We start from the raw sequence: 14942 nt of genomic DNA on the forward strand, positions 1-14942 counted from the left end.
ATTTCAGTTCACATCCGTTTATAAGAAAAACTCCCAAGAAAGTGGGTACAGAGGAAATATACCTCAACATAATAAAGGCCATATGTGACAAGCCTACAGGTAACATCATACTCAATGGTAAAAAGCTGAAAGCTTTTCCTCTCAGATCAGGAAGAAGACAAGGAAGATGCCCACTTTCCCCACTTTTATTCAATATAGTTCTAGAAGTCTTAGCCAGAGCAATTAGGCAAGAAAAAGAAACAAAAGGCATCCAAATTGGAAAGGAAGAAGTAAAACTGTCACTATTTACAGATGACACGATACTATATATAGAAAATTCTAAAGACTCCACCAAAAACTGTTGGAACTAATAAATGAATTCAGTAAAACTGCAGGACATGAAATCAATATACAAAAATCTGTTGCATTTCGATATACTAATAACAAACTATCAGAAAGAGGAAGTAAGAAAACAATCTCGTTTACAATCACAACAAAAGAATAAAATACCTAGGAATAAATTTAATCAAGGAAGTGAAAGAACTGTACACTGAAAACTATACGACACTCATGAAAAAAATTGAAGACACAAAGAAATGGAAAGATATTCCATGCTTGTGGATTGGAAGAATTAATATTTTCAAAATGTCCATACTACCCGAAGCCATCTCAGATTCAGTGCAATCCTTATCAAAATCCCAATGGCACTTTTCACAGAACTAGAACAAATAATTCTAAATTTTATGTGGAAACACAAAAGATCTTAAATAGCCAAAGCAATCTCGAGAGAGAACAAAGCTGGAGATATCACACTCCCTGATTTCAAAATGTACTACAAAGCTATAGCAATCAAAACAGCATGATACTGGCACAAAAACAGACACACAGATCAATGGAACAGAATAGAGAGCCCAGAAATAAACTCATGCATATATGGTCAATTAATTTATGGCAAAGAGACCGAGAATATACAATGGGGAAATGACAGCCTCTTCAATAAATGGTGTTGGGAAAACTGGACAGCCACACAAAAAAATGAAACTAGAACACTATCTAATACCATACACAAAAATTAACTCAAAATTGCTTAAAGATTTGAATGTAAGACCTGAAAACATAAAATTCCTAGAAGAAAATGGAGGCGGTAAGCTCCTTGACATCCATCTTTGCAATGCTTTTGTGGACCTGACTCCAAAGGCAAGGGAAACAAAAGCAAAAATAAATAAATAGGACTACATCAAACTAAAAAGCTTTTGCACAGAAAAGGAAATCATCATCAAAATGAAAAGGCAATGAGAATGAGAGAAAATATTTGCAAACCATATATCCAATAAGGGTTTAGTATCCAAAATATATAAAGAACTCATACAACTCAAAAGCAAAAAGCCCAACAACCCAATTAAAAATAGAACAGAGGATCTGAATAGACATTTTTCCCAAGAAGATGTACTGATGGCTGATAGGCACATAGAAAGATGCTCAATATCACTAATCACTGGGAAATGCAAATCCACAATGAGATATCACCTCATGCCAATCAGAAAGGCTATTATCAAAAAGACAAGAAATAACAAGCGTTGGAGAAGATGTAGAGAAAAGGAAACCTTCATATTCTATTGGTGGGAATGTAATTTGGTACAGCTGCTATGGAAAACAGTATGAAGATTCCTCAAAAAACTAAGAATAGAACTACCATATGATTCAGCAATTCCACCGCTGGGTATTTATCTGAAGAATACAAAAACATGAATTAAAAAAGATACCTGCACCCCCATGTTCATTGCAGCATTACTCACAATAGCCATATATGGAAACAACCCAAGTGCTCACGGATGGATGAATGGATAAAGAAGATGTGGTGTATATATCAATGGAATACTACTCAGCCATAAAAAGGATGAAATCTTGCCATGTGCAACAACATGGATGGACCTTGAGAATATTATGCTAAGAGAAATAAGTCAGAGAAAGACAGACACCGTATGGTTTCACTCATACGTGGAATCTAAAGAGAAACAAAACAAATAAACACACAAAGCCAAACAAAATCAAATTCATAGATACGGAAAACAGAGTGGTGGCTGCCAGAGGTTTGGAGGTGGGGGAAATGAGTGAAGGAGTTCAAGTGTATGGTTATGGATGGTAACTAGACTTTTGGTGGCCAGGAGACTGTAGTGTATACATATGTTGAGTTGATGTACACCTGTGGCTTATATAATGTTATATACCAATTTTACCTCAATAAAACATATGGTATATTTATATGTAGTGTACTATGTGATGTTTTGGTATAAGTACATGTTCTGAAATAGTCACCACAATCATGCTGATTAACATATCCATCATCTCACAATGTTGGCCTTTTCCTTTTTGTGTGTGTGGTCGGAAGATCTACCCTCTTAGCAAATTTTGAGTATATGATACAGTATTGTTAACTAGAGTCACATTGTTGTGCACGTAGCTTTACTTTTAAAATTTGTCTCCATCACATTTGGAATTTTTTGTGTCATGTGAGTCAGAAATACAATCTTTCTGTGTGCATGGCTATTTGTTCCTGCCAGGTTCACTGACCTTCCTTCCTTTCCTCCCCAGTTTCATTGTCACAAATAGCATTTCCATGCGCGCCTGTGCCTGGCATGAACTGTGTCCTGCCTATACCACACCGCCAGTGATCATAGCTCCTGGATGTGTAAGACGGCAAGTCCTCCTATGTCATCAAAGTCTTCCTGGATACTCTTTGCCCCCTATTTTCCATACATTTTAAAAATTATCTTTCTCTATTCTATGAAAATCCCTGTTAGTGTCTTAATTGCAATTACATTGAATTTTAGTTTCGGGGGACAAAGACTGGCATTGTCATGCTTTTGAATCTTCCCATCCGTGAATATGACACGTATATTTACCATTTGGGTCTTCTGTTGTATGATTTTTATGCAATTTTTGATAGATTTATTCTAGGTACCTGATAAATTTTGTTGGTATGATTAGTAGGAGTTTTATTACATTTTAAATTGCAGGTGTTTAGGAAAGCTGCTGTTTTGATTTTTTAACTTTTCACTTGGAAATAATGCCAAATGTACAGAAAAGATGCAAGAATAAGAATGGTATAAAGAACAATCCCATACGACCCTCTCACCCCCCAGGATTTACCCATTGTCAACACTGACATTGACACTCTTGCAGAATACGGCCCGCTGCCCTTTTCAGCAGAACTTCCTCACTTGGGGTTTGTCTGGTGTTCCCCGAGATTAGACTCTGGCTACGTGTTCTCAGCCAGATCCTACTTGGGTAATACTGGTTTCTTCTCAAGTTCTCGCATCTGAAAGCAGAATCCACCTCTCCTCACTGAGGTTGTTTCTTAGATGCTCAGGGCCCTGTCCAATCTCTGCTCTTTATATAGTGACTGTGTTTCTTTTATAACTGCTTAGCCAACTGTGGAGAGATACTTTCCGAGCACACGAGAGCCCTGCTCTTCGTTCGACTTCCTTTGTAGGTTTAGCATCCATTACTGCTTCGTGCCCAGAAGTTTTGCTTTTCCTCTTTCCAGCTTAGCTTTGTGTTTTTAATCACATTTTATCCTGCATGTCAAGGTGTTTGTAGTGGGGGTCTGTGTGCAGTAGCTCACCTCACTAAGATGCAGAAAACAAACACCTAGATCAGACTTACTCAAAAGCGTTGGTCCTGGACCAGGCACAGAGTTTGCACCAGAGTATGAATCACATACTGCTTCCTTTATTGAGAAAGTCTCAGCTTGAAAAAAGTCAGCTTATCTAAAAAGCACACTTGGTAATGTGGTTGGTTTACATTCTTGCACAAGCTGCTTATATCAACAGTCCGCACTTTGAGTAGCATTGGCCTGGATGGCTCCTTGACAGGAAGTACTGTTTCCATCCTGAACAATTCCATATGGCTCAAGAGTTGCCCCATGTGTAGAGAAGCAATTTATTAATATTTATTAGTGATTTAATGCTGTGTGAAGGGCGTAAATAAACTTCTCCCGGGATGAGATAAATCCAAGATAAGTTCTTATAACTGAAGGCAAAACACATTTTTACATAGTACTTCTTTTTGTGGCTGTAGCCTCATCTCCTCTAAAACCTTCCTCTGCTTGATTTTCAACCTCCTGTCCTAGCAGAGCTGAAATTTCCATCAGAGTTAGGGTGAGGGGATTTTTTTTTCCCATTCATTACAATTTAAATCATTTGGCAAAGAGATTTTAAAAATTCATAAAGAAATTTAATTTATCTTTAGTAGTTTAGATAAATAAGTAAAAAGATTTCTAGGCACCATCTTTTAAAATTAAGGAAAGCACACAACTCAATAAATATAACAAAGTTTTTTTATCTTCTGAATTATCAGCGAGCTACAATAAACACGAATTATTTTATTAGAAAATAAAACTGTTACAAAAATAAATAAGTTACTGCCACAAAATTGCAACATAATATACAGTTAACTCGTCCTGTTTACCGTCAGTTAAGAACAAGATGGCAGGAGTGATGATATGGGCAAAATAAACAGAACAAAAAGAAGGAAAGATCTGAGGGAAGAAAATTTCGAGAAGAAAGCACAAAGAAAGTGCTTTATTGAAGGAGTTCATTAATGAGATCACCAAGAGGAGCACACCCTCGGAGGAGGCGATGTGATGAGAACTACATCCTCTGGAGGATTCTGTGGCCCTGCTGTCTTCGACCCAGGGCCAAAGGAGGCACTCACACTCTCTCCTCAAAGGCACCACCCGCAGGCTTTCGTCTCCCACACGGACCAGAAGAACTGCAGAGCTCTGGTCTAACCCTGATGGAGGACCATCCCTCCACTGGTCCACACCGGATGGCACAGCCGGAGAACATGGGCGTCCAGCAGCCCCACGCTGTCGCTACCACGAGGGCTCGAAAACCACAGTCAACTCGGGCTTTTCTTCCTGCAGTGTTTCCAATGCGCATTTTGTCTCATAATTGAAATACATTTCACACAGACTGTAAAGACAAACAGAGAGCCTGGGTTATTCTCTCCAAATGACACTCAGAGTTTCTGGCCTTAACAACCCCATCTCCTCACCCCCCCAACCCCATGGGCTTCCTCGCTCTCCGCTGCCACGCTTCATGCCTGATGTGGTTGCTGTTATATTTTTAACCTTCGAGTCTGGCAATGTTTGAACATATGTACATGTGGAGGGAACAGTATAATGTGCCCCCACGTGCCCATTTCCCAGGTCTGACAATTAACAGCTCCTGGTCAGTCTTGTTGCTTCTGTCTCCCTCTCGCTCCTCACATCATGGACTATTTTAAACACAGCGTTTCACACACCCATAAATGCTTCACTGAGTGACACTAAGTGAAGAAAGCTTTTAACAGCATAACCACAATCCAATTATCACACCTAAAATAGTTAATAATCCTTAGTATTAACCTATGTTCAATCAGTGTCTAAATTTCCTCAACTGTCTGATAAATTTTTCATATTATGTACGTTTAATCAGGAGCCATATAAAGTCCACACATTGCAGTCGCTTGGTATGCCCCTCAAGTCTTCTTGGATATAAGTTCTTCCTTCTCTTTTTAAAAAGTTCCCTCACAACTTAAGTCAGAAATCAGCCCTCTGACTTGCATCGTTTCCAGCAATCTCGATTAGCTTGTGTTGTGGACCGAATGTCTGTGTTCCTCCGAAGGTCGTATGTTGAAGCCTTAACCCTCAATGTGATGGTTTTGGAGATGAGCCCTTTGGGAGGTGGTTAGGGTTAGATGAGGTCATGGGGGTGGGTCCTCGTGATGGGATTAGTGCCCTTGTAAGAAGAGACACCTGAGTGCACACTTCTGTCTCCCTCTCTCTGTCTCTCTCTCTTTCTCTCTCTGTGCCATGTGAAGACACAGCAAGAAGGCGGCCACCTGCCAGCCTGGAAAAGAGCTCTCACCAGAAATCGGATCAGCCAGCACCATGATCTTGGACTTCCCACCCTCCAGAACTGTGAGAAATTAATGTCTGTTGTTTAAGGCGCCCAGGCTATGCTATTTTATTATGGCAGCCCGAGCTGACGAGACAGGCTGATTGCTTTCCCAGTCCATTTTGAGCCTGTCACTCATCTCCAGAGTGCCCTTCAGGGCTGGCTCAGTGACCCCACATGCAGCAACGTCTCCAGCTTCATCCTGACCAACCCCTCCCTTTGTTTCTCTGTTTCTCTCAGCACCGGGAGTGTTGGCTTTTCCTGCAGCCAACATGCCCCTCTGTGTCTGCAGAAGGATACAATGTGATCTGAATTTCTATTTATTCAAACCTGCATTCCAGTCAGTGCTCAGCCTTGACAGAAGTCCCTGGGCTAACAGAATTTATATTCTTGTGGTGAGATATAGAAAGCAAACCGGAAAATGGCATAGCATGTACGATGGTGGTCAACGCTATGGAGGAAAATAAGCAGATAAGAGGGAAGAGCATTGTGGCCTGTTGTTTTAAGTAGGATGGTCAGAGACAGACTCTCACAGAAGACCTTTAAGCAGAGAATTTAAGGATGTGTGAGAACAAGCATGTGACTATCAAAAGGGAGAGAGTTTCAGGCAGAGGGAACAGCAAGTGCAAAGTTCCAGAGGTGACCGGGTTTTTGTGAAACTGCAAGGAGACTGGTATGAGTGGAGCAGAAGGAATAAGGGTGAGGAGAAGACAAATTTGCAGAAGCAGTGGGGGCAGATCACATGGGGCCTGAGGCGCTGCCGTGAGTTAGTGGCTCTTACGTGATAGGAAGTCTGTGGAGCATGGTGGTAGGAGTAATATGTTCTGACTCACATTTTAGCTACACCCTCCATCTGCTATGGTGAGAAGAGTAGACGCAGAGCAGCCTGGCAGAATGCCATCAGGACAGTGCAGACAAGAGGTGACAGTGGCTTGAACCAGGGTGGAAGCCATGGAGCTGGCAAGAAGTGGTCAGAGAGTGGGCCTGCTGTGAAGCAGAGCTAACAGGACTTGCCAATGGATTGGATGTGTGCATAAGGAAGAAGAGGCATCAAGGACGACATCAGGAGTTTTTGGCCCGAGAAATTCAGACCAAGTTTCCACTGACTGAGGTGGGAAGATGCAGGTTTTAGACAGAGAGGAACAGCACAGGCTCGGATTTGCACGCGTGACGTTTGGGAGGCTTGCTAGACATCAAGTGGAAGGTCAGACAAGCATCGGGACAAAGAACTCATGGCGATATAAATTGGGAGACACAGCACATATATAGTAAAGCCAGAAGCCTAGATGGTGTAAATGAGGGAGAAAGTGTAGAGAAGAAAAGTCACCCCAATGCTTGAGACCTGGGGACTCAGCGTGTAAAGGTCAGGATGATGAAGAGCAGCGAAAAGGAGACTGAGCAGAAGCAGCCGATGAAGTAGGAGAAAATCCAGAGAAGAGTGTGTCGCCCCGAAGCCGAGTAAAGGAACTGTCTTCAGTGGAGAGTGGTGATCAGGCCAGAGACCAGCCAGGAAGCTCTTCCTAGAGAGGCAACGGTGCCTCAGTGGTACCACTGATAGTGGAAGGGAGCCATTGGTCCTCACAACTGCAGCTAGGCTGAATTTTATGGAGTCCCTGATCTGGATGTTTCTGGAGCACTCTCTTCCGTTTAGAATCCTCAGAAACAAGACTGACGGTACCTCCAGTACACAAAGACCATTGCAATTAAGATGACCCAGAGACTGGTCTCATTCTTGCACAAAGCACAGTCCCTTGCACAGAAATACAATTCTATTCAGCCACTTTCATCGGGACTTATGCTTCTTTCAGGGAAATAGATGAGAAATCTTCTCTCGCCAAACTGAACCTTGATTACTCTAAATGTCTGGATGAAGTTGAACATACAGTTCATGACTCATATACTCCTTTAAAAAATCTACAGCTGGCCCAGGCCCCACCTCATTCTGAGTGCAAGTGAGGCCGTCCCGGATTCTGGGACCCAGTCAACGTTTACTGATGACTCTGCACGCTGCCACGTGCAGCTCTGCAGAGCACACCTACCCCAGGCTCCTTAGGAGGCAGCCCTGCTGTTTGAGCACTTCGCAGAGCAGCATGACCCCCAGATCACCCAGGTCGTTGCCGCCCAGGCTCAGCTCCCGCAGGCTCTGGTTGGAGGTCAGCAGTGTGGACAGATCCCAGCAGCAGTGTGAGGTGAGGCTGCAGCTGTCTAACCTGCAAGAAGGAGGGTGATTTACAGAACTTGTGCCCGACCCTCCCCAGCTCGCCCAGGTCTGAGCCTGCGCCGTTTCAGACGCAGAGGAAGCACAGGAGGAACGAGCTTGGACCAGTGTTACAGACCCATGCTTATTCTTCCCTCCTCAGGTGGGAGCGTTTTTTCCAGTCTACTGGATTGTGCAGATCAAATTAGTGACAGCACTTTGCCAATTGATTTTTCCCAAATTCTATGTCCCCTCATGAATTTCCCTAAAATACTAGTGCCATTCTGCCCCACTCTTTTGTGGTAGAGAAATTTGTGGTGAGAGGAACTTCAGAACTTACCTTTACACCGTCAAAAAGTAGAATTCCTCCCAGTCTCACGATTCTATAATAAGCCAAACCCTGGGAGGACTCCATCTCTCCTCAGATACAGATGATCTCGTCATCGTTCCCTCCAACTTCCCCCCACCCAGCCACGTGTGTGCCCGTCACCCTAACAAGCTGAGGGACTTACTCCAACATCTGCAGCTTGCAGTTGGGGTGCGAGAGCCCCTCACAGAGCAGCTTGACCCCCGTGTCTCCAAGAGCATTGCCCCGCAGGTAGAGTTGCTTGAGATTGTGGTTGGCGCTGAGCACCGAGGACAGGGCTGGACAACAGCCTGACGTGAGGCCAGAATTCACCAACCTGTGGAAGGACAGGGAGAAGCATCCTCAGCGGCCAGCCTTCCTCAGACATGGCAGAGCCCTCTCACCACAGAAACCTCATCTCATCTGAAGATCTGCGTCCTTCAACTTAGAGGTCAGGAGCCAGCCTCTCGGATGTAATCTGAGGACAGCACGACTCCCTGCCGCTGGCCCCGTAAGAGAGACACACGATGGTCTCAGCAGATGTTTTGCTGGGATCAGTAGAAGAGACAGAACGAAAGTAAACTGATGCAGACTCCCTCCACACTCCTCCTCCTTCTTACACACACTCCCTCTGACCACACATGCTCCTCACCACCACTTCTTCCAGAAAGACTCCTCAGTTGACCCTAACAATTCCCGCAAGCCTGCAGAGGCCTACCTTGTTTGATTCTTACATCAACCGGGCAAGCGGGCAGTGCCGCTGCAACTATTACTTGACTTTTACAGATTAGAAACCTGAGTCCCATCAGATCATGTTTCTCTCGAGGTCAAAGAGCAAGTGCGTGGTGGAGAGGGGACCCGGACATAAGCTTTCCGGTGTCGTCCGCCCTCTGTTGCCCCTTCTGTCCAGCCCCTCCTCCTCCTGCACTGTAAGGGCCTCTCAGAACACAAAGCCCTAGGTTGCATTTCACTTCACGGAATTAAGATCTTTGATGTACTACTCTTGGGTCTAGTTGAGGATGTTCTATCACGCAGCGAGAGCATGTGGGCTCTGAAATAGAGAGCTGTGCAGTCCTGCATAGGAGTCAGAGGGTGGACGCCATATACGCCAGGCCTTCAATGAAGCCTTGATTTAAGAACGTCTTGTGCCGTCACATTCCTTCCTGCCAGGATCCTTAACAACGGTACGTGTCTAAGCTCTAAGGTGACTTAGAATCAGATAAATAGAAACACAGAAAGAAGTCATTCAGACAGTGGGGCTTGAACAGATGACCACAAGGAGACAGAAGCACTTCTCCTCCCACTGGTCTCCATCCTCCAGGTCAAGGAGGAATCACAACGAACGAGGAAGTGTCAGCAGGACGAAGAAGGAAATGCAGCCCCAGAGGAAGGAGCAGAAACAAAGCACGTTTTGAGTGGCCTCCAGCTGCGAAGAATTTTTGTCAGGGGTCCTTAGTGAACATGCAGAAGGAAATTGCAGGATCACTAGCTGTTATGGACTGAATGCTTGTGTCCTCCAAAACTCGTATGTTGAAACCTTAACCCCCAATGTGGTGACGTTAGGAGCTGGGGCCTTTGAGAGGTGATTAGGTCGTGAGGGTGGAGCCCTCATGATGGGATTAATTCGTCTATAAAAGTGACCTCAGAGAGCTCTCTCGCCCCGTCCACCATGTGAGGACACAGGGAGAATGTGGCCGTCTGCAAGCCATGAAGAGTCCTCACCAGAAACCAGATGATCTACAGACACCCTTATGTTGGGCTCCCAGCCTCCAGAACTGGGAGAAATAAATGTTTGAGCCACCCAGTCTATGGCATTGTTGTTATAGCAGCCCAAACAGACGAAACACACCGGCAAAGATGAAGAACTTTCCAGGAGCCTGGAGATGGTCATCAAAAAGGAAAGGAAAGAATATTTTGGAAAAAACAAGAAAAAAGAATATTTTGAAAGTTACAGAATGGCAAGCTTTACCACTATTTCCAGAAAAGGACTAGAAGGGATTACGAAACAGATGTTTGAGGAACAGAGCACAGTGAAATGGCAGCAGTTACAAGCAGGCAAGTTGGTTTTGTTAAGAATAAGTCACATCTGAATTATCAGAATGTTGTTAACTATTGAGACTGAGTTATGGATAGATGGAGGACGTAATAAAATGTTTAGAAAATCAAGCAAACAAGTCTTACCAACCAATCTGCTGGATTAGAGGAATGTAACCAACATCATATATCTTGGTCTCAACTGACCCACTAACTCAGTTCTACATTTACTGAGCACAAATATCTTGTCATGTACTGTATTAAGTTAAATTATTTGGTTTCTAAAAATTTACTAATGATATATCTTATGTCACAAAAATGTCTCAAAGAAAATCGAGGAAGAAGATATAACATTTATTGAATATTTACTATGGCCTTGGCTGTCTGAGGATGACTTTAAATAGGATTATCTCATTGAATTGTTCAAAACCAAGATGCATGCATTGTTTTTGTCTCTATTTTTAAATGGAAAAACAGGATCAGAGAAATTACTTGAAAGAATGAGAAGGAGCTTCCTAGATGGACCGTGAGGGTAGGAGACTAAACTTAACTCTCCAGGCAGGAGGAAAGTGGTGAAAGAGTAGGTCAGGTGCTTAGAACTAAACAATAATTCAATACAACTCCAAATGGAGTGAACTGTGTGTTAGGCGAAGGGGCAGGGGCAGCCGTCCAGCACTGGTGAGGGACAGCCCCGTGTGCCAAGCCAAGGTATGCCACCTCCACTCTGATTTCAGAGAAGAACTTTCGAAGGTGTTTTGAGCAAAGGTTCAATATTATCAAATTTGCATTTTAGAAAACTCCCTTTGGTGTTGTGCGAAAAAAAAGGATAAGAGGTAGAGGGAACTGAAAGTGGAGAAAATTTAGGATTGTCCCCTGTTTACTGGCTGGTCAGCTTCCTGGAAAGTCCCACGGTTCAACAAGGCTGTAAGGAGAGGGCAAGAAAAGGACAAAAGGATGGGGTGGGAGTAGGTTACGGGAATTAAAACATGTTGCAAATGCTCAGTGTCTCACGCTTGTGTAATATTTGGGGGGGGGGCATTATATGCAGGCAGAGATAAAGGTCTAAAGTTCAAAAAAAGAAAATTTGCCTATACCTAACAAAATATAAAATGCCTAAAAGTTTTGCCTCATTAATTCCACTAATAGGCATCCACTCAAAAGAAACAGTCATACAGACATAAAGTTATATATATACACACATACACACTTTTTTCAGAATTGTTTGTAATAGTGAAAAAGTAGAAACCCATCCAAAGGTTCATCATTTACTGAGCAGCTAAATAAATTACCAGGGGTCTGGCCCCATGGCCAAGTGGTTAAGTTTGCGTGCTCCACTTTGGTGGCCCAGGGTTTTACCGGTTCGAATCCTAGGCACGGACATGGCACCACTTGTCAGGCCGTGCTGAGGCGGTGTCCCACATGCCACAACTAGAAGGACCCACAACTAAAATATGCAACTATGTACTGGGGGGATTTGGGGAGAAAATAAAGAAGATTGGCAGCAGTTGTTAGCTCAGGTTCCAATCTAAAAAAATAAAACAAAATAAAATAAAATAATAAATTACCATAATGCCTACTATGGAATATTATACCCAAATCTGTAGATCTGTATATACTAGCATAGCAATGTATCCACAATAAGTGAAAAAAAGCAAATCATAGGAAAGTATTCACATTACTTTTCCAGTTTTGACAGATAGAGGATTATGGGTTGAATTGTGTCCCCCAAAACTTTTTATGTTGAAGTCCTAGCCCCTAGTACTTCAGAATGTGACCTTGTTGAAATAGGGTCACTGAAGATGTAATTAGTTAAGATGAGGTCATTAAAGTGAACTTTAATCCAATATGAGCTGTGTCCTTACAAAAAAGGGAAATTTGGACACAAAGACAGACACGCATCAGCACAGGAAGAAAACCATGTAGAGACAAAGGCTAAGACTGAGGTGGAGCATCTACAAGCCAAGGAATGTCACAGATTGCCAGCAAACCACCAAAAGCTGGAAGAGAAGCATAGAACAGATACTTCCTCACCGGCATCAGAAGGAACAGCCCTGCTGACACCTTGATCTTGGACTTTTAGCCTCCACTACTGACAGACAATAAATTTTGGTTGGAACATTCTATCCAACAACAGCAGACTACACGTTCTTCTCAAGCACACATGAAACATTTTCTAGGATACACCATATGTTAGGCCACAAAACAAGACTTAATGAATTCAGGGTTGAAATCATACCAAGTATCTTCTCTGACCACAGTGTTATGAAACTAGAAATCAATAACACTATGAAAACTGGAAAACTCAATACATGGAAGTTAAACAACACTCTCCTGAACAACCAATGGGTCAGAGAAGAAAGTATAGAGGAAATAAGAAAAGTATCTTGAGACAAACAAAAATGGCAACACAACATACCAAAAGTTATGGGATGCATCAAATTAGTTTCAAGGGGAAAGTTTCTACCTATAAATGCATACATCAAGAAAATTGAGAGAACTCAAACAACCTAGCTTTATCCTCAAGGAACTAGAAGAACAGACTAAGCCCAAAGTTACCAAAAGGAAGGAAATTAAAAAAAATTAGAGCAGATGTAAACAAAAGAGAGAACAGAAAAACAGTAGAGAGATTAACAAAACTAAGAGTTGGTCTTTGAAAAGATAAACAAAATTGATAAAGCTTTAGCTATACAAACCAAGATATTAAGAGAGAGGACCCAAATCAACAAAATTATAAATGAAAAGGAGAAATTACAACTGATAACACAAAACACAAAGGATCATAAGAGGTCACTATGAACAGCTGTAACCAAAAAGTTGGACAACCTAGAAGAAGTGAAAAAATTCTTAGAAACACACAGCATACCAAGACTGATCAAGGGGAAATGGAAAATCTGAACAAATTACTAGTAAGAAGATTGAATCAGTAATCAAAAAACTCCCAACAAGGAAAGGAAAGGAAGATGGCTTCAATAGTGAATTTTATCAACATTTAAAGAAGAATTAATGCCAATCCTTCTCAAAGTTTTCAAAAAAATCAGAGGGGGAAACACTTCCAATATCATTTTACGAGGCTAGCATTACCCTGATGCCAACCAGATAGGACACTACAAGAAAAGAAAACGACAGGCCAACATCCCTGATGAACATAGATGTAAAAATCCTCCACAAAATACTAGTAAACCAAATTCAGTAGCACATTAAAATCATTAACCATGATGAAATGAGATTTGTCCCTGGGATGCAAGGATATTTCAAAATACACAAACCAGTAAATGTGATACACGATGTTAACAAAATGAAAGATAAAAATCATATGATCATCTCAAGAGACACAGAAAAACCATTTAACAAAATTCAACATCCATTCATGATAAAAAAAAAAACAACTCAACAAATTAGGCATAGACAGAATACATCTCAACATAATAAAGGCCATATATGACAAGCCCACAGCTAATATCATACTCAATGATGAAAGGTTGAGAGCTTTTCCTCTAAGATCAGGAACAAGAAAAGGATGCCCACTTTGACCACTCCTATTCAGCATAGTACTGGAAGTCCTAGCCAGGGCAATCACTCAAGAAAAAGAAATAAAAGGCATCAGAAGCAGAAAGGAAGAAGTAAAACTGTCTCTATTTGCAGATGACATGATATTATGTACAGAAAATCCTAAAGACTCAACTAAAAAAGTGTTAAATCTGATCAATGAATTTGGTAAACTTGCAGGATACAAAATCAACATACAAAAGTCAGTAGCATATCTATACGATAATAACAAATTTTCTGAAAAAGAAATAAAGAAATCGATCCCATTTACAACAGCATCAAAAACAATAAAATACTTAGGAATAAGTTTAACCAAGGAGATTAAAGATCTCCACTTTGAAAATACAATATGTTGATGAAAGAAATTGAAGAAGACCCAAATAAATGCAAAGAAATCCTTTGTTCATAAAACAGAAGAATTCATATTATTAAAATGTCAATATTACCTGAAGCCATCAATAGATTCAATGAAATCCCTATCAAGACTTCAATGGTATTTTTCACAAAAGTAGAAAAAACACTCCTAAAATTTATATGGAATCACAAAAGACCCTGAATAAACTAAGCAATCCTGAGAGAGAACACAGAAAGAGGCATCACACTTCCTGGTTTCAAACTATTACAGAATAAACGTCTGTTGTTTAAGCCACCCCTTTTGTGATGCTTTGTTACAAAAGCTCTGGAAACCCAACACGTAGAGTATATTGAAATGGGTGGGTGGATGGACAGACAGATGAATGGATAAATGTTCACATATAACAAAGTATCTGGAAGTTTGCTCATCACCCGTTGGAAATGGTTCTCTCAGAAGTGGGTTGTGAAGGAGGTTTCACTTCTTACTTTATGTATGTAAATTATTTGATATTTTCACGCTAAGCATGTCTTGCATTTTTAATAA

The 14942-nt window shown here is 41.6% G+C and overlaps 1 protein-coding gene across 1 annotated transcript in view; it reads right to left on the reverse strand.

The window, feature by feature from the left end:
* Positions 1–4408: 4408 nt before the first annotated feature.
* The window catches only part of NLRP3 (NLR family pyrin domain containing 3), a 30183-nt gene continuing 19649 nt past the window's right edge, over positions 4409–14942 (reverse strand). The window contains exons 9-11 of the mRNA XM_046667393.1: positions 8631–8801; positions 7961–8131; positions 4409–4955 (exon numbers count right to left, since the gene is read on the reverse strand). Of these exons, the coding sequence (XP_046523349.1) occupies positions 4856–4955; positions 7961–8131; positions 8631–8801 (442 nt within the window). The 3' untranslated portion in view covers positions 4409–4855. The remainder of the gene's footprint in view (positions 4956–7960; positions 8132–8630; positions 8802–14942) is intronic.

The sequence above is a fragment of the Equus quagga genome, chromosome 7 (assembly GCF_021613505.1).
Source record: "Equus quagga isolate Etosha38 chromosome 7, UCLA_HA_Equagga_1.0, whole genome shotgun sequence".
Classification (NCBI taxonomy): Eukaryota; Metazoa; Chordata; class Mammalia; order Perissodactyla; family Equidae; genus Equus; species Equus quagga.